The sequence below is a fragment of the Aquarana catesbeiana genome, linkage group LG03 (genome assembly GCF_042186555.1).
Source record: "Aquarana catesbeiana isolate 2022-GZ linkage group LG03, ASM4218655v1, whole genome shotgun sequence".
Classification (NCBI taxonomy): domain Eukaryota; kingdom Metazoa; phylum Chordata; class Amphibia; order Anura; family Ranidae; genus Aquarana; species Aquarana catesbeiana.
This window is the reverse complement of record NC_133326.1, coordinates 702,616,808-702,637,408: the sequence shown is the minus strand read 5'-3', so window position 1 is coordinate 702,637,408 and position 20,601 is coordinate 702,616,808. Positions and strand designations below refer to the sequence as shown.

At 45.5% G+C, this 20,601-nt stretch overlaps 1 protein-coding gene across 8 annotated transcripts in view; it reads right to left on the bottom strand.

The window, feature by feature from the left end:
* Nucleotides 1-219: 219 nt before the first annotated feature.
* LOC141133605 (alpha-2,8-sialyltransferase 8E-like) overlaps nucleotides 220-20,601 on the bottom strand; it is a 344,333-nt gene continuing 323,951 nt past the window's right edge. For all 8 annotated transcript variants that reach the window (XM_073623078.1, XM_073623077.1, XM_073623076.1 and 5 more), the window contains one exon: nucleotides 220-3,473. In XM_073623078.1, the coding sequence (XP_073479179.1) occupies nucleotides 3,014-3,473 (460 nt within the window). In that variant the 3' untranslated portion in view covers nucleotides 220-3,013. The remainder of the gene's footprint in view (nucleotides 3,474-20,601) is intronic.

Below are 20,601 nucleotides of genomic sequence, written 5' to 3'. Positions count from 1 at the left end.
AGAATGCACTGTGCAGCGCTCTTCTTGGGGGCGAACACCCTGCAAATTCGGGTGTTCGGCAAACGATGGAACAGCCAAATGTTTGGCCCGAACTCAAGCTTGGGGCCAAACCGTTCGCCCATCCCTAATAAGTACCAGTAATAAATAAGGAGAGTTCAGCATTATTGTCTGCATGACAGGTCTGCTTTAAACTGTTGACATTTACACAAATGTTAAACATTTTGCAAAAAGTTTTTCTTTAATATCATTCAAACGATTTTGTACATATAATACATACTAGGGGGAACTTGATTTTGGGAAAATTCAATAAATATTCTGTCCTTCAAGATACAAAAATACATTATTGGTGGCAGGTAACAGGGGAAGATGAAAATCCAAACTTTCTCAAGTTTTTGGAAACCAGTCATTGTCAAGAAATTCCTGTAAATTTGGTGCACAAGGCAAACGCAGTCTGCTTGGTAAATGGGCTGTTCAAGGTACAAACAATGGATGACATGGCTCAAAAGGCACTCATTTTAGAAAAGGTAATGCATTCTATAACTACTTTGAAAGATGATGATAGATACAATAGCCAATTACCCCAACATTGCGATTGACAATGTCCTTCAGTCATTTGTGACCATTGAGATGAAAACCATTCATGGAACATTCTATGACTACATGAAAATTGCCCCATTTATGTCCAGTCTTTCTGAGTGCTCATGATTTAGTATGAATTCAGTATGTGGATTGTTTTAATAGGTCATATGCTGAACAAATTATATTAAAGAAAAAAATAAAATAAATAATTACATACACCTTTAGATGGCTTCTAGTTTCTATTCTGCTTAGTTTTTCAAATACCAACTTTTGTTCTTAAACGCAAGCTTGGGTCAGCCCCCCACCCTTACATAGTTACATAGTAGGTGAGGTTGAAAAAAGACACAAGTCCATCAAGTCCAACCTATGTGTGTGATTATATGTCAGTATTACATTGTATATCCCTGTATGTTGTGGTCGTTCAGGTGCTTATCTAATAGTTTCTTGAAACTATTTGATGCCCTCCGCTGAGACCACCGCCTGTGGAAGGGAATTCCACATCCTTGCCGCTCTTACAGTAAAGAAGCCTCTACGTAGTTCAAAGTTAATCCTCTTTTCTTCTAATTTTAATGAGTGGCCACGTGTCTTGTTAAACTCCCTTCAGCGAAAAAGGTTTATTCCTATTGTGGGGTCACCAGTACGGTATTTATAAATTGAAATCACATCCCCTCTCAAGCCTCTCTTCTCCATAGAGAATAAGTTCAGTGTTTGCAACCTTTCGTCATAACTAATATCCTCCAGACCCTTTATTAGCTTAGTTGCCCTTCTCTGTAGTTGCTCCATTTCCAGTGCATCCTTCCTGAGGATTGGTGCCCAGAACTGGACAGCATACTCTAGGTGCGGCTGGACCAGAGTCTTGTAGTGCGGGAGAATTATCGTTTTATGTCTGGAGTTGATCCCCTTTTTAATGCATGCCAATATTCTGTTTGCTTTGTTAGCAGCAGCTTGGCATTGCATGCCATTGCTGAGCCTATCATCTACTAGGATCCCCAGGTCCTTTTCCATCCTAGATTCCCCCAGAGGTTCTCTCCCCAGTGTATAGATTGCATTCATATTTTTGCCACCCAAATGCATTATTTTAAATTTTTCTACATTAAACCTCATTTGCCATGTAGTTGCCCGCCCACCCCATCTTTTTGCAAGATTTCCACATCCTGCAGAGAAGTTATTGCCGTGCAAGGACCCTCTGGTCCTTGTGCATTGGGCTGGCCCTACATTATGATATTCTCTTTATTCAACCATGGATTGAAGGAACAAAAAGTGCTAGATTCCCCCATCTACATGGTTGGTGTTGATAGTGGAATCCTTGCTGCTGCAATTTTGTATTCCGACAGCGGGAGGTTGCCCCGCCAACAGAATACAATGATCACTGCTGCTGGCTCTACCCAGAGCAGTGATCGCATGCAAACAAATGACAGCCTGGTTGTACTGAAGCCGATTGATAGATCAACTTCAGTACAATCAGCCTGCCCATATGACATTAGCTTGAGTTAGGCTTGGAGAGAGGCACCCATCAACCACCTGGATAAGTAGGTCACCCTGGCAGATGATGTGGGTTCACCTGAGGTGCAGAGTCTAAGTACTAACTGGCGTTCACCAGAACTCCTGATGGTAGAGATGGGTTTTGTTGCGTGATAGTACCAACTCGCGGGCCTCAGGATCGCCAGGTTTCAGGGTCCAGTAGCAGATATAGCAGGTAGGGGTAAGCAGAAGCATAGTCAGCAAATAAGCCAAAGGTCAGTAACAAATGATTACAGGTTGGGATCAAGCAGAAGCGTAGTCAAGGAACAAGCCAAGGGTCATTAACGAGTGATAGCAAAGATACAGATGGCAGCAGTACCGACAAGAGGGAGTTATTGGCTGAATGGAGCACAATAAGCTGGCGAACAGGAAGTGCAAAGGCATGGCTTTAATAGGAAGTTCATGGGAGGAGCAAAGAGTTCAAGGTTCAAGACAAACAAGGTTCAATGCAGGATCATTCAAGGAATTGTCCGAGGAGCTGTGGAGCATTCCAGGTTGTTCAGCAAGAAGAGACATTGACAGACACAACAGAGTTTGCAGTATTAGATCTGGGCCATGACAAAGCAGTTCCTGCTGAACCGCAATGAATTTCGTTCCATCTATGGCCAGCTTTAGCATAAGGCAGCTTATCAGAGTTGTGGAAAATTGATGAGAATCAGGATGTGGGATGGAGAGACTTCAGGAACAGAAGTTGGTCTCCATCGTTAAGAAACCCAAGGTTTGAAGATCACTTGATATCATCAAAGTCTATTTGAAATTTCTCCTTTCTTGTCAGGTAGGGATATTTCCTTCATTTTAATGGTTCCACCATTTAAACCCGTGCAAATCATTATACATTATTTTGGCTTTCAATTTTTCCACTGTTCAATGGATGGATACACCTTTCTGGGTTTTGATGTACTACACAAAACATTTAGCAATGTTCCAGGTTCAGACGTAGAGAACCTTGAATGTGCATTTGTAGGTACTTATAAAATTCATCAGGCATTGCGTGGATGCCAGGTTTTGGTGGAACGTTGTCATAATAGTGATGAAGGATTGGAACGCCATTCAGGTCTTTGGAAAAAGGCCAAAAGCCAAAGAGAGTGACTTTATCGCAAACCTCCATTGCTATGCTCACCACCATAAGTCCAGAAGAAAGACGACCAAACTTGAGTCCCATGCTTTTCCAGTAAGCAGACAGGTTTTTGAGATATTCCGGGTTGAAGAAGACAACCTTGCTGTTCAAATCAAAGTCCTCAATGGTGTAGAGCACCCGAAGGGAGACCTCTGTATTTGCTGAATAAGAGAACGCAGGCAGGAGGATCAAAGGAGAGCTGTACTCCTGCACCATCATAATAAATGGTTTCCTCTTCTCTGTGAGACTGCTGAACCTAGTAAAGGAGATATAATTGAAGTGTATATAAACTCGAAAAAAAATTTCAGTATTTAGCAGTTTGCCAATATCTAGATGTGGTGGATGCATTTAATGTTAATATTTAGGTTTTTTTCTCATTTTCACCTGGTGGTCCTGCCAGTAACACACTTCCTGTCTTAGGGTGATAACGCTCACTTACGATAGCATTGTTGCAATAGGACAGAATTAAAGAACCCAGCTTCTCTCCTTTTCTCCTTGTAGCCTTCAATAGAGAAAAAAAGCCCAGGGTTGTGGAGAAGAGACCCTTGTCCCCATCAACATGGGGACAAGGTGCCTTGAGGTGGGGGGGCAGAGCACTTCCTCCCCCTATATTGAGGCCATGTGGCCTGGTATGGTTAAGAAGGGGGTGCTCGCTTCCCCCCCAGGCTACGTGGGATTCCACTCAAAATCCATACCAGACCTGAAGGGCTGTTTTTTTTTACTATTTTTACAGGAAAATTTTTTTTTTTTTTTTTATTATTCAGCTGCCAGCTAATGTCCATAATGGGGGTGGTATTGGCACAGCCCCAAATGATCCACAATGGCTCCAAAGTGATATGGTCCAGAAATATTTAGACAAAATAAGGCCCCTTTCACACTGGGGCGGTGGTTGTGTAGACAGTAAAACTCCGCTATTCTTAGCAGCGCTTTACTATCAATGTCACTGCACTAATCGGCCACTAGCGGGGCGCTTTTACTCGCTCCGCTAGCAGCCGAGAAAGGGTTAAAACCACCGCAAAGCACTGCTGCAGCAGCGCTATGCCAGCAGTATAGCCATGCTGCACCATTGCTTTCAATGGGCAGGAGCAGTGTATACACCGCTCCTTCACCACTCCAAAGATGCTGCTAGCAGGACTTTTTTTAGGGTCCTGCCAGTGCACCACTCCAGTGTGAAAGCCCTCAGGGCTTTCACATTGGAGAGACAGCAGCGGCTCTTTCAGGGCGCTTTGCAGGCGCTATTTTTAGCGTTATAGTGCCTGCAAAGCGCCCCAGTGTGAAAGGGGTCTTAAGGTAGATAAAGCACCTGGACCAGATGGCATCCACCCAAGGATCCTAAAAGAGTTGAGCTCTGTCATTTCAAAGACGTTGTTTCTCATTTTTAGGGACTTGTTAATGACTGGAATGGTACCACTGGAATGGCAAAAAGTCAATGTGGTGCCCATATTTAAAAAGGGATCAAAGTCTTTACCAAGTAACTATAGACCTGTTAGTTTAACTTCTATAGTCGGGAAGATACTGGAGAGTTTAATAAATGACCTCACAGACGAGTTCTTGCTGGAAAAAAATATTTTAAGCAACAGACAGCATGGATTCATGAAAGACAGAAGTTGTCAAACAAACCTGATTTTCTTTTATGAGGAGGTAAGTAAAACCTTGGACAGAGGGGTGGCTGTGGACGTGGTATACTTGGACTTTGCAAAAGCGTTTGACACAGTTCCTCACACACGGCTAATGTGTAAGGTAAAGTCTACAGGCTTGGAAATATCAGTTTTTAAATGTATAGAAAACTGGCTAAAAAAACAAATTCAGAGAGTAGTGGTTAATAGGGATGAGCCGAACACCCTCCTGTTCGGTTCACACCAGAACATGCGAACAGGCAAAAAGTTTGTTCGAACACGCGAACACCGTTAAAGTCTATGGGACACAAACATGAATAATCAAAAGTGCTAATTTTAAAGGCTTATATGCAAGTTATTGTCATTTGACGGATTTGGACTCAGCACTAGGGATGGGCTGTCTGTTCAGGTCGAACATGAGTTCGACTCGAACATTGGCTGTTCGCCCGTTCGCCGAATAGCGAACAATTTGGGGAACACCCTTTAAAAGTCTATAGAAGAAATCAAAAGTGCCAATTTTAAAGGTTAATATGCAAGTTATTGTCATAAAAAGTGTTTGGGGACCTGGGTCCTGCCCCAGGGGACATGGATCAATGCAAAATAAAGTTTTAAAAACGACCGTTTTTTCGGGAGCAGTGATTTTAATAATGCTTAAAGTGAACAATAAAAGTGTAATATTCCTTTAAATTTCATACCTAGGGGGTGTCTATAGTATGCCTGTAAAGGGGCGCATGTTTCCCAAGTTTAGAACAGTCTGACAGCAAAATGACATTTTAAAGGAAAAAAAGTAATTTAAAACTACTCGCTATTAATGAACTGCCGGTACAACAATACACATAGAAGTTCATTGATAAAAACGGCATGGGAATTCCCCACAGGGGAACCCCGAACCAAAATTTTTAAAAAAAAATTACGTGGGGGGTCCCCTTAAATTCCATACCAGGCCCTTCAGGTCTGGAAGAAGAAGAAGATGGAGGAAGGAACTGAAGGAAGATAGAAGAAAGAAGAAGCATTTAAATAAAGGAATTGTCAAAAACTGTCTCTTGTCATTTTTAACATTTTTGACACTTTTTCTGTGAAATTGTAGGGGTACAAAGTACCCCCTTATCATTTCACACGGGGGGGCGGGATCTGGGGGTCCCCTTGTTAAAGGGGGCTTCCAGATTCTGATAAGCCCCCTGCCCGCAGACCCCCACAACCACCGGGCAAGGGTTGTGGGGATGAGACCCTTGTCCCCATCAACATGGGGACAAGTTGTTTTGGGGGGCTGCCCCAAAGCACCCTCCCAATGTTGAGGGCATGTGGCCTGGTACGGTTAAGGAGGGGGGGGTCTCTCGTCCCCCCCTCTTTTCCTGCGGCCTGCCAGGTTGCGTGCTCGGATAAGGGTCTGGTATGGATTTTTGGGGGGACACCACGCCATTTTTAAAAAAATTTTGGCCGGGGTTCCCCTAAATATCAACACCAGACCTGAAGGGCTGGTATGGAATTTAGGGGGACCCCACGTCATTTTTTTTTAAATTTTGGTTCGGGGGTTCCCCTGTGGGGGGTTCCCATGCCGTTTTTATCAATGAACTTTTATGTGTATTTTCGGACCGGCAATTCATTAATAGCAGCGAGTAGTTTTAAATGACTTTTTTTCCTTTGAAATGTAATTTTGCTGTCTGACTGTTCTAAACATGGGAAACATGCGCCCCTTTACAGGCATGCTACAGACACCCCCCAGGTACGAAATTTAAAGGAATATTACACTTTTTTTGTTTCACTAAGCATTATTAAAATCACTGCTCCCGAAAAAACGGATGTTTTTAAAACTTTTTTTTGCATTGATACATGTCCCCTGGGGCAGGACCCAGGTCCCCAAACACTTTTTATGACAATACCATTCATATAAGCCTTTAAAATTAGCACTTTTGATTTCTCCCATGGATTTTTAAAGGGTGTTCTGCGGCTTTCGAATTTGCCGCAAGCACCCCAAATTGTTCGCTGTTCGGCGAACTGGCGAACAGCCGATGTTTGACTCGAACATGAGTTCAACTTGAACTCGAAGCTCATCCCTAGTGGTTAAAGGGGTTGTAAAGGTAAAAATGTTTTCACCTTAATGCATTATATGCATTAAGGTGAAAAAACTTTTACAATACCGCCGCCTCCAGCCCCCCCGTTTTACTTACCTGACACCTCGAATCTCCGCTGCTTGTTCCCGTCATCTCTATTGCAGCTCAGCCTGGTCGCTGATTGGCTGCAGTGGATGGATTGAAAGCAGCGCAGCCATTGGCTCGCGCTGCTGTCAATCACATCCGATGACGCGGCGCGGGGCCGAGTGATACAGTGAGCGGCTATAGCCGCCGGCTGTATCACGGGAGCACGCCCGCAAGAACTAACCACCATGCGAGGGAGCTCGCATTAAGGTGGATAGTTCTTGCGGGGAGGAGCTGAAACAGCCGCCGAGGGACCCCAGAAAAGCAGGTTCGGGGCCACTCTGTGCAGAACGAGCTGCACAGTGAAGGTAAGTATAACATGTTTGTTATTTTTAAACATTAAAAAAATTACCTTTACAACCCCTTTAATAATTCTTATGCCGTATACACACGGCCGGACTTTTCGATCAAACTTGTCCGACGGAATGAATCCGTCGGACAATTTGATCTTGTGTGGGCTTCATCGGACCTGCAGTGGACCTTTTCTGTCGCAAATGTGACGGACTTTAGATTTAGAACATGTTTCAAATCTTTCTGACGGATTTGAGTCCAGTCGAAAAATCCATTCGTCTGTATGCTAGTCCGACAGACGAAAACCAACGCTAGGGCAGCTATTGGCTACTGGCTATGAACTTCCTTATTCTAGTCCGGTTGTACGTCATCACGTTCGAATCCGTTGGACTTTGGTGTGATTGTGTGTAGACAAGTCCGATTCGACAGAAGTCTGTCGGAAGTCCGTCAAAAGTCCATTGAAAAGTCCGATGTGATTCAGTCCTTCGAAAGTCTGGTCGTGTGTACATGGCATTACTCTGAATGGTCTAAGGTTATCAGTGGTGTACCCCAAGGTTCAGTGCTGGGACCCTTACTTTTTAATAGCATTATAAATGATATTGGGTCTGGGATTAAAAGTACAATTTCTGTCTTTGCAGATGACACCAAGCTATGCAGTGGAATAATGTCCTTACAGGATGTCTCCAATTTACAAGCCAACCTCAATGCACTGTCCAATTGGGCAACTGTGTGGCAAATGAGGTTTAATGTTGATAAATGTAAAGTTATGCACTTGGGGGCTAAGAATATGCATCATACATACTAGGGGGAGTACAACAGGGGGAATCAATGGTGGAGAAGGATCTGGGGTTTTGGTAGATCATAAGCTCAATAATAACATGCAATGCCAAGCTGCGGTTTCCCAAGTGTTCAAAGTCCTTTCTTGTATTAAGAGTGGTATGGACTCCAGAGAGAGAGATATCATTTTGACCCCCTGTACAAATCATTAGTAAGACCTCATCTGGAATATGCAGTTCAGTTTTGGGCTCCAGTTCTCAAAAAGGATATCGGGGAACTGGAGAAAGTGCAGAGAAGGGCAATCAGACTGATAAGAGGTATGGAGGAGCTCAGCTATGAGGAAAGATTAGAGAAACTGAATTTATTCTCTCTTGAGAAGAGGAGATTAAGGGGGGGTTATGATCAACATGTTCAAATACATAAGGGGTCCATATCGAGAACCTGGTTTTGAGTTATTCACTTAAAGGTCATCACAGGGGACAAGGGGACACTCTTTACGTCTAGCGCAAAAAAGATTTTATCTCCAAATACGGAAAGGTTTCTTCACAGTAATGCCGCGTACACACGATCGGGATTTTGGTCGGAAAAAGATATGATGGCTTTTCCGACGGGATTCCGATCAAGCTTGTCTTTCATACTCACAGTCACACAAAAGTTCTCTGGACTTTCGACCGTCAAGACCGCGTTGAGGTACAACACTACGGCGAGCCGAGAAAATGAAGTTCAATGCTTCTGAGCATGCGTCAAATTGTTTCCGAGCATGCGTAGGAATTTTGCGCATCGGAATTTCTACAGACTATCGCATTTTCAGATAGGAACTTTTTCCAACCGAAAAATTGAGAACATGCTCTCAATCTTTTGCTGGCTGGAATTCGTCTCCGATGGAGCATAAACACGGTCGCATTTTCCGACCAAAAGCTTGGTCTTTTGCTGGCCGAATTTCGATCGTGTGTACGCGGCATTAGAGCTGTGAAAATGTGGAATAGACTCCCTCCAGAGGTGGTTCTGGGAAGCTCTGTAGATTTCTTTAAGAAAGGCCTGGATTCTTTCCTACATGTACATAATATAATTGGGTACTGACATTTATAGGTAAAGTTGATTCATGGAAAATCCGATTGACTCTTGGGGGATCAGGAAGGATTTTTTTTCCCTGCTGTAGCAAATTGGATCATGCTTACTGGGGTTTTTCCCCTTCCTCTTGATCGACTGTGGGTGAAGAATTGTGTATATGGGATTGTATGATTTTTTTTTGGTTGAACTAGATGGACTTGTGTCTTTTTTCAACCTAAATATGTTGTCAGCGGGGAAGCCCATTGACAGCTGATGACTCATCCGTTGTTAACCACTTGCCGACCGCCTAACGCAGATATACTGCGGCAGAATGGCACAGGCAGGCAAAATCACGTACCTGGTACGTGACCTGCCTCCTGCAGGCAGGGGGTGCATCGCCCCCCCCCCCAATGGTGCCCAGGGCGGTCTGCTTCGTTAGGGGAGCGATCCAGGCTGAGGGGGAGACCACTCATTCGTGGCCACCCCCTCGCAATCGCTCCCCACAAATGAGATTCTTCCTCTGCTGCTGCTAGTAAACAGCGGCAGAAGAAGTGATGTCATCGCTCCTCGGCTCGGTATTTTCCGTTCCTGCGCCGAGAAGAGGAGACATCGATGTGAGTGCACAAACACTACACACACACAGTAAAACACACCAGGCACACATTACACCCCCCATCACCCCCCCGAGAAAGGGCTTTGTCTTCAAGTGGTTAGAAGAATGGGTGATGTGTGACATAAGCATCTAAATGTTGTGCATAAAATGCCAGGACAGTTAAAAACCCCCCAAATGACCCCATTTTGGAAAGTAGACATCCCAAGCTATTTGCTGAGAGGCATGTCGAGTCTATGGAATATTTTATATTGTGACACAAGTTGCGGGAAAAAGACAAATTTTCTTTTTTTTGCACAAAGTTGTCACTAAATGATATATTGCTCAAACATGCCATGGGAATATGTGAAATTACACCCCAAAATACATTCTGCTGCTTCTCCTGAGTACGGGGATACCACATGTGTGAGACTTTTTGGGAGCCTAGCCGCGTACGGGACCCCAAAAACCAAGCACCGCCTTCAGGGTTTCTAAGGGTGTAAATTTTGGATTTCACTCCTCACTGCCTATCACAGTTTCGGAGGCCATGGAATGCCCAGGTGGCACAACCCCCCCCCCCCCAAATGACCCCTTTTGGAAAGTAGACACCCCAAGCTATTTGCTGAGAGGTATGGTGAGTAGGGATGAGCCGAACACCCCCGGTTCGGTTCGCACCAGAACCTGCGAACGGACCGAAAATTCACATGAACGTTAGAACCCCATTGACGTCTATGGGACTCGAACGTTCAAAATCAAAAGTGCTCATTTTAAAGGCTAAAGTGCATGGTATTGTCCTAAAAAGGATTTGGGGACCCGGGTCCTACCCCAGGGGACATGTATCAATGCAAAAAAAACTTTTAAAAACGGCCGTTTTTTCGGGAGCAGTGATTTTAATGATGGTTAAAGTAAAAAAAAAAAGTGAAATATTCCTTTAAATATCGTACCTGGGGGGTGTCTATAGTATGCCTGTAAAGTGGCGCGTGTTTCCCGTGTTTAGAACAGTCCCTGCACCAAATGTCATTTTTAAAGGAAAAAATCTCATTTAAAACTGCTTGCGGGTTTAATGTAATGTCGGGTCCTGGCAATATGGATGAAAATCAGTGAGACAAACGGCATGGGTACCCCCCAGTCCATTACCAGGCCCTTTGGGTCTTGTATGGATATTAAGGGGAACCCCGCACCCAAATTAAAATAAGGAAAGGTGTGGGGCCACAAGGCTCTATATACTCTGAACAGCAGTATACAGGCGGTGCAAACAAGACAGGGACTGTAGGTTTGTTGTTAAGTAGAATCTGTTTGTCATTTTGAACGGGTACATTTTTAACGTGTTTAGCTCCAGCCAAAAAATCTTTTTTAAGCTTTTTGGAAAACATAGGGAAGGGTTATCACCCCTGTGACATTTGTTTTGCTGTCTTTCCTCCTCTTTAGAAGATGTCACCTCACTTTTTGTCCCAATGACAAATGTTTTTTGAAAATTTGTTTTTTTTTGTGGAACAAGGATTGGAAAGCATCAGTGGAAAGGAGAAATGTTTTTCCCATATTAACTCTTACAGGAGAGAATTTCCCTTCCTAGGGGTAGATTTCATCTCACTTCCTGTTGTCTCCTTCCGTTTGCAAGTAGGAGTCGTTTGTAAGTTAGATGTTTGAAAGTAGGGGCCTGCCCTATATACTCAGAATAAATTTGGCCCTTAGGTGTTGTTGTGGCCAAAACAACGTAAGCCCTCACAGGGCCCTGCTGTGAAATATTAGATCAAGAATTGTAATTACATGCCCCTGTTGAACAGGGGCAGAAAAACTGGGCCTTTGGTGGTGGTGGTGCTGGTGCCACAACACTGTAAGTCCTCACTCGCTCTTGGTGGGTGCAGAAATGGGCCCTGCTGTGAAATATTAGATCAAGAATTGTAATTACATGCCCCTGTTGAACAGGGGCAGAAAAATTGGGCCTTTGGTGGTGGTGGTGGTGGTGGTGCTGATGCCACAACACTGCAACCCCTCACAGACACTCTAGTTGGAACGCAGGAACGAGCCCTGCTGCAAAGTATTGCATCAAAAATTGTAATTACACACCCCTGTTAAACAGGGGCAGAAAAATTGGGCCTTAGGCACTGGTGCTGGTGCTACAACACTGCAACCCCTCACAGACACTCTAGTTGGAACGCAGGAACGAGCCCTGCTGAAAAGTATTGCATCAAAAATTGTAATTACACGCCCCTGTTAAACAGGGGCAGAAAAATTGGGCCTTAGGCACTGGTGCTGGTGCCACAACACTGCAACCCCTCACAGACACTCTAGTTGGAACGCAGGAACGAGCCCTGCTGCAAAGTATTGCATCAAAAATTGTAATCACACGCCCCTGTTAAACAGGGGCTGAAAAATTGTGCCTTAGGCATTGGTGGTGGCGCCCAGAACCAAAAATGTTCTTTCAAGCTATCAGCGTGATGATTGAGGAGGAAGAGGATAATTACTCAGGGATAGTCACTCAGCATCAGCATAGGCAGTCTTTGAAGGGATCTGAGATTTTTAAAAAAATTATTCGGTTACATCAGCATCAGGTGCTTGGTAGCTGGTGGTGATCCAAGACTGATTCATTTTTATGAAGGTCAGTCGATCGACCGAGTCGGTGGACAGACGCACCCTGTGATCGGTTACAAAGCCTCCAGCAGCACTGAATGTGCGTTCCGAAAGAACGCTGGATGCAGGACAGGCCAGTAGCTCAATTGCATACTGTGCAAGCTCTGGCCAGTGATCCATCCTCAAGACCCAGTAACCCAGAGGATTTTCGGTGGGAAAGGTGTCCAAGTCTGATCTTGCCCCTAGGTATTCCTGCACCATGTAAAACAGACGCTGGCGATGGGGCTGCGGACCAAAAAATTGTCTGAACGCATCGGTCAGACGGCCACCTTCTCCAACGCTCCTTCTTTGACTGACCGAAGCCTCAGCAACACGTTGTCCAGAAACAGGAGTTTGTAACCTCCCAGTCTCTGGGAACGCGTTGCACAGACCTTTCTGCAAGGCCTCCCGAAGATGTTTCATCCTCTGCTCGATGGCAAGATAAGGTCCGCAACCTTACCCTTGTAACGTGGATCAAGGAGGGTTGCCAGCCAGTATTGGTCCTTCTCCTTGATACCACGAATACGAGGATCCTTACACAGGCTTTGCAGGATCAGGGAGGCCATGCAGCATAGGTTTGCTGAGGCATTTGGTCCGGAGTCCTCTGGGTCACTAAGGACGACATGGTCCGCAGCCACCTCCTCCCAGCCACGTACAAGTCCATGTGTTTCTTGGGACTGATCCCTTAAAGACTGCTGCTGATGCTGAGTGCCAGGCTCCACCTCCATACTGACACAATCTTCCTCCTCCTTCTCCTCCTCCTCGTCCTCTTCCTGTGTGATCGGCGGGCATGCAGAAACACTGTCTGGATAAAGGGGGCCTTGAGAGCTAAGGAAGTCCTCCTCTTCCTGCCTCTGTTCTGCCTCAAGTGCCCTGTCCATTATTCCACGCAGCGTGTGCTCCAACAGGTGGACAAGGGGGACAGTGTCACTGATGCATGCACTGTCACTGCTCACCATCCTCATGGCCTCCTCAAATGGTGACAGGACAGTGCATGCATCCCTGATCATAGCCCACTGGCGTGGGGAAAAAAAAACAAGCTCCCCTGACCCTGTCCTGGTGCCATAGTCGCACAGGTACTCATTGATGGCCCTCTGCTGTGTGTGCAGCCGCTGCAGCATGGCCAACGTTGAGTTCCACCTGGTGGGCATGTCACAGATTAGGCAGTTCTTGGGCAGGTTAAACTCCTTTTGGAGGTCCGTCAGCCGAGCACTGGCATTATATGACCGGCGGAAATGCACACAGACTTTCCTGGCCTGCCTCAGGACATCCTGTAAGCCCGGGTACCTGCCCAAGAACCGCTGCACCACCAAGTTAAGGACGTGAGCCAAACAGGGCACATGGGTCATTTGTCCCTGTCGGAGGGCAGAGAGGAGGTTGGTGCCATTGTCGCAAACCACCATTCCTGCCTTAAGTTGGCGTGGCGTCAACCACCTCTGAACCTGCCCCTGCAGAGCTGACAGAACCTCTGCCCCAGTGTGTCTCCTGTCCCCCAAGCACACCAGCTCAAGCACCGCATGGCATCTTTTGGCCTGCGTACTTGCGTAGCCCCTTGAACGACTACGGAGCACCGCTGGTTCCGAGGAAGAGGCCATGGAGGAAGAAGAAGAGGAGGGGGTGGAGGAGAGAGGTGTGTCACAATCAGCATTTTGGAGGCGTGGTGGCGGAACAACCTCCAACACTACTGCACCTTGTCCTGCATCCTTCCCAGCTGCCAGCAGAGTCACCCAATGCGCCGTGAAACTTAGGTAACGTCCCTGTCCATGCCTGCTGGACCATGAGTCAGCGGTAATATGCACCTTACCGCTGACCGCCCTGTCCAGCGAGGCATGGACATTGCCTTCCACATGCCGGTAGAGAGCCGGAATCGCCTTCCGTGAGAAAAAGTGGCGTTTAGGTACCTGCCACTGAGGAACCGCACATTCCACAAACTCACGGAAGGGGGCAGAGTCTACCAACTGAAAAGGCAGCAGTTGAAGTTCTAGCAATTTTGCCAAGCTAGCATTCAACCGCTGCGCATGTGGATGGCTGGGAGCAAACTTCTTTCGGCGGTGCAGCAGCTGGGGCAGGGAAATTTGCCTGGTACAATCTGACGTCGGTGTACCAAAAGCAGATTGCCCACAAGTACTTGGCTGTGACACACCTAATTCTACACCTTCATTCCTCTCAGTGCAGGTCTCAGAGAGGACTGAAGGTATAGTGGGGTTGGAGATCTCAGCTGATGAGGAGCAAGGAGAGGTCCTCTTTGTTCTTTGGTGTGGGTCTTTTAGATACGCTTGCCAACGAACTGCATGGCAGGTCAACATATGTCTGGTCAAGCATGTGGTACCCAAGCGGGAGATGTTTTGGCCACGCGAGATACGCTTGAGACATATGTTGCAAATAGCAGCGGTGCGATCTGATGCACTCGTCTCAAAAAAGGCCCACACCAAAGAACTTTTTGAATAATGCGCAGAGACTGCAGCGCCCTGCACATGTGGAGCTTTGGGGTGTGATGCAGTCAATGTGCTGCCCTTAGGCTGGCCCCTGGAGGGCATCCTGCCTCGTTGGTGATGTGCCGCCTCCTCCTCCTCCTCCTCTCTCCTATCAGGCACCCACGTTGAGTCAGTGACCTCATCATCCCCTCCCTCCTCATCACTGAAGCAAACCTGGCAGTATGCTGCAGCAAGGGGAGCATGACTGCCAGATTGCTGTCCTTCTTGGGCACCCCCTCTGTCTGCGCTCATGTTACTGCCTTCATCGAGCTCAGTATCATCATCAGAGCCTTACAAACGCTGGGCATCCTCCTGGAGCATGTACCCAACACTGTGGTCAAACAGTTCGAGGGACTCCTCAGGAGGACATGGTGGGGCTAGGGAAGGAGTCACTGATGACATTGAGCCGAGGGAAGAGGCCGCTGCTTTGCCAGACAAAGTACCCTGGGCATGGGTGAGAGAGGATGAGGAGGATGAGGACGGCTTGGTCATCCACTCGACCAAGTCTTCCGCATGTTGTGGCTCAACACGACCAGCTGCCGAAAAAAAGCCCAAGCGTGTCCCACGGCCACATGCTGATGAGGATGCACCGTCTCCATGACCAGCACTAGACACAGAGCCTGCTTGCCCTCTCTTATTGGCTTGTGACTGTCTGCCTCTCCTTCTTGGCCTTCCAGACATACTAATGGCCTGTAGCTGCACTAAGCTGGGATATGTATATATATATATATATATATATATATATATATATATATGTACTGATACTGCAGCTAGCAAAATCAACTGCCTGCCTGTAGTATGAGAACACCACCAACCTTCTACAGGTAGCTTTAGCTGAACACTGTGAGGTGGACGCACCCCACTAACTTGTAGGTTTAGCTGAACACTGTGAGGTGGACGCACCACACTAACTTGTAGGTTTAGCTGAACACTGTGAGGTGGACGCACCACACTAACTTGTAGGTTTAGCTGAACACTGTGAGCAGGACGCACCCCACTAACTTGTAGGTTTAGCTGAACACTGTGAGCAGGACGCACCCCACTAACTTGTAGGTTTAGCTGAACACTGTGAGCAGGACGAACCCCACTAACTTGTAGGTTTAGCTGAACACTGTGAGCAGGACGCACCCCACTAACTTGTAGGTTTAGCTGAACACTGTGAGCAGGACGCACTGCACTAACTGTAAATAGTCTAGCTGCCTGACTGTGGTACTAATAGGATCAAAAGAACACCATTAATTTTCTTCAGGTAGCTGTATATACTGTAACAAGACAAGCCTGCCTGTCAGTAAGAAGATAACAGGAACGGATCTAGCTGAACACTGTGAGCAGGACGCACTGCACTAACTTGTAGGTTTAGCTGAACACTGTGAGGTGGACGCACCACACTAACTTGTAGGTTTAGCTGAACACTGTGAGCAGGACGCACCCCACTAACTTGTAGGTTTAGCTGAACACTGTGAGCAGGACGCACTGCACTAACTGTAAATAGTCTAGCTGCCTGACTGTGGTACTAATAGGATCAAAAGAACACCAGTAATTTTCTTCAGGTAGCTGTATATACTGTAACAAGACAAGCCTGCCTGTCAGTAGGAAGATAACAGGAACGGATCTAGCTGAACACTGTGAGCAGGACGCACTGCACTAACTTGTAGGTTTAGCTGAACACTGTGAGGTGGACGCACCACACTAACTTGTAGGTTTAGCTGAACACTGTGAGCAGGACGCACCCCACTAACTTGTAGGTTTAGCTGAACACTGTGAGCAGGACGCACCGCACTAACTTGAAGGTTTAGCTGAACACTGTGAGCAGGACGCACCCCACTAACTTGTAGGTTTAGCTGAACACTGAGCAGGACGCACCCCACTAACTTTTGTAGGTTTAGCTGAAAACTGTGAGCAGGACGCACTGCACTAACTGTAAATAGTCTAGCTGCCTGACTGTGGTACTAATAGGATCAAAAGAACACCAGTAATTTTCTTCAGGTAGCTGTATATACTGTAACAAGACAAGCCTGCCTGTCAGTAAGAAGATAACAGGAACGGATCTAGCTGAACACTGTGAGCAGGACGCACCGCACTAACTTGAAGGTTTAGCTGAACACTGAGCAGGATGCACCCCACTAACTTTTGTAGGTTTAGCTGAACACTGTGAGCAGGACGCACTGCACTAACTGTAAATAGTCTAGCTGCCTGACTGTGGTACTAATAGGATCAAAAGAAGACCAGTAATTTTCTTCAGGTAGCTGTATATACTGTAACAAGACAAGCCTGCCTGTCAGTAGGAAGATAACAGGAACGGATCTAGCTGAACACTGTGAGCAGGACGCACTGCACTAACTTGTAGGTTTAGCTGAACACTGTGAGGTGGACGCACCACACTAACTTGTAGGTTTAGCTGAACACTGTGAGCAGGACGCACCCCACTAACTTGTACGTTTAGCTGAACACTGTGAGCAGGACGCACTGCACTAACTGTAAATAGTCTAGCTGCCTGACTGTGGTACTAATAGGATCAAAAGAACACCAGTAATTTTCTTCAGGTAGCTGTAAATACTGTAACAAGACAAGCCTGCCTGTCAGTAAGAAGATAACAGGAACGGATCTAGCGGAACACTGTGAGCAGGACGCACTGCACTAACTGTAAATAGTCTAGCTGCCTGACTGTGGTACTAATAGGATCAAAAGAACACCAGTAATTTTCTTCAGGTAGCTGTAAATACTGTAACAAGACAAGCCTGCCTGTCAGTAAGAAGATAACAGGAACGGATCTAGCGGAACACTGTGAGCAGGACGCACTGCACTAACTGTAAATAGTCTAGCTGCCTGACTGTGGTACTAATAGGATCAAAGGAACACCAGTAATTTTCTTCAGGTAGCTGTAAATACTGTAACAAGACAAGCCTGCCTGTCAGTAGGAAGATAACAAGAACGGCTCTAGCTAAACTGAATACAGTGTATATATATATATGCAACACCTGGGATGCATATATATACACAATACACTGTAAGTGCAGCTAACTGACTGACTGTTCTGCCTAATCTATCTAACTCAAATCAAATGACACTGTCTGTCTCTCTCTCTCCCTCAATGAACGCCGGAACACACACTACACAGGGCCGCCGTGCAGGCGGCCTTATATAGTGTGGGGCGTGTACTAAATCCCCTGAGCCACAATTGGCCAAAGCCTCCTTGGCTTTGGCCAATTACGGCTCTCTCTACTGACGGCGCTGTGATTGGCCAAGCATGCGGGTCATAGTGCATGCTTGGCCAATCATCAGCCAGCAATGCACTGCGATGCCGCAGTGAATTATGGGCCGTGACGCGCCACACGAATTTGGCGCGAACGGCCCATATCGTTCGCAATTCTACGAACGATCGAACAGCCGATGTTCGAGTCGAACATGGGTTCGACTCGAACACGAAGCTCATCCCTAATGGTGAGTATTTTGCAGACCTCGCTTTTTTTTGTCACAAAGTTTTGAAAATTGAAAAAAAAAAAATACATTTTTCTTTTCTTTCTTCATTTTCAAAAACAAATGAGAGCTGCAAAATACTCACCATGCCTCTCAGCAAATAGCTTGGGGTGTCGACTTTCCAAAATGGGGTCATTTGGGGGGGGGTTTGTGCCATCTTGGCATTTTATGGCCTTGGAAACTCTAATAGGCAATGAGGAGTAAAATCAAAAATTTACGCCCTTAGAAATCCTGAAGGCGGTGATTGGTTTTCGGGGCCCCGTACGCGGCTAGGCTCCCAAAAAGTCCCACACATGTGGTATCGCCATACTCAGGAGAAGCAGCTAAATGTATTTTGGGGTGTAATTCCACATATGCCCATGGCATGTTTGAGCAATATATCATTTAGTGACAACTTTGTGCAAAAAAATTTAAAAAGTTTGTCGTTTTCCCGCAACTTGTGGCAAAATATAAAATATTCCATGGACTCGACATGCCTCTCAGCAAATAGCTTGAGGTGTCTACTTTTCAAAATGGGGTCATTTGGTGGGGGTTGAACTGTCCTGGCATTTTATGGCCTTCAAAACTGTGATAGGTAGTGAGGAGTGAAATCAAAAATTTACGCCCTTAGAAATCCTGAAGGCGGTGATTGGTTTTCGGGGCCCCGTACGCGGCTAGGCTCCCAAAAAGTCCCACACGTGTGGTATCCCCGTACTCAGGAGAAGCAGCTAAATGTATTTTGAGGTGCAATTCCACATATGCCCATGGCCTGTGTGAGCAATATATCATTTAGTGACAACTTTTTTTTTTGTCATTATTCAATCACTTGGGACAAAAAAAATAATATTCAATGGGCTCAACATGCCTCTCAGCAATTTCCTTGGGGTGTCTACTTTCCAAAATTGGGTCATTTGGGGGGGGTTTGTACTGCCCTGCCATTTTAGCACCTCATGAAATGACATAGGCAGTCATAAACTAAAAGCTGTGTAAATTACAGAAAATGTACCCTAGTTTGTAGACGCTATAACTTTTGCGCAAACCAATAAATATACGCTTATTGACATTTTTTTTACCAAAGACATGAATAAAATTGAGTTTGTTGGATTTTTTTTATAACAAAAAGTAGAAAATATTGTTTTTTTTCAAAATTTTCGGTCTTTTTCTGTTTATAGCACAAAAAATGAAAACCGCAGAGGTCATCAAATACCATCAAAAGAAATCTCTATTTGTGGGAACAAAAGGACACAAATTTCATTTGGGTACAGCATTGCATGACCGTGCAATTATCAGTTAAAGCGACGCAGTGCCAAATTGTAAAAAGTGCTCTGGTCAGGAAGGGGGTAAATCCTTCCGGGGCTGAAGTGGTTAAGGACGCCGTGGCTGGCTTCCCGGCCCTGCTCCTTAACCACTTCCGGACCGCCCACCGTTGTTGTACGTCGACTGTTTGAAGGAGGATATCGTTGTTATGGCAGCAGCTAGCTACCATAACCCCGGTATCCTCTTTTTCAGTGAGCGGTCCGGTGTAAGATAAAAGTGGTCTCTGCGGTGGATTCACCGCGAGATCACTTTTATCAGCGGCAGGAGAGGGCCCAAGGCCACGTCAAAACGTCACTTCCGCCCATAGCTCTTAAAGGGCCATTTTTTTTCATTTTTTTAAATGATAATTTTTTTAATTTATTTTTTATTGCATTTTATTTTAAATATGAGATCTTTTTGAACCCAGATCTCACATTTAAGAGGACCTGTCATGCTTTTTTCTATTACAAGGGATGTTTACATTCCTTGTAATAGGAATAAAAGTATAACAATTTTTTTTTTTTTTAAAAACAGTGAAAAAATAAAAAATAAAAGGTAAAATAAATAAGAGTAATAAAAAAAAATTTAAACACTCCCCGTCCCGACAAGCTTGCGTGCAGAAGCGAATGCATATGTGAGTATCACCCGGATATGAAAACGGTGTTCAAACCACACATGTGAGGTATCGCCGTGATCGGTTGAACGGGAGCAATAATTTTAGCCCTAGACCTCCTCTGTAACTCAAAACATGTAACCTGTAGAATTGTTTAAACGTCGCCTATGGAGATTTTTAAGGGTAAAAGTTTGTCGCCATTCCACGAGCGGGCGCAATTTTGAAGCGTGACATGTTGGGTATCAATTTACTCGGCGTAACATTATCTTTCACAATATATAAAAAAAATTGGGCTAACTTTACTGTTGTCTTATTTTTTTAATTCAAAAAAGTGTATTTTTCCCAAAAAAAAGTGCACTTGTAAGACCGCTGCGCAAAAACGGTGTGATAGAAAGTATTGCAACGACCTCCATTTTA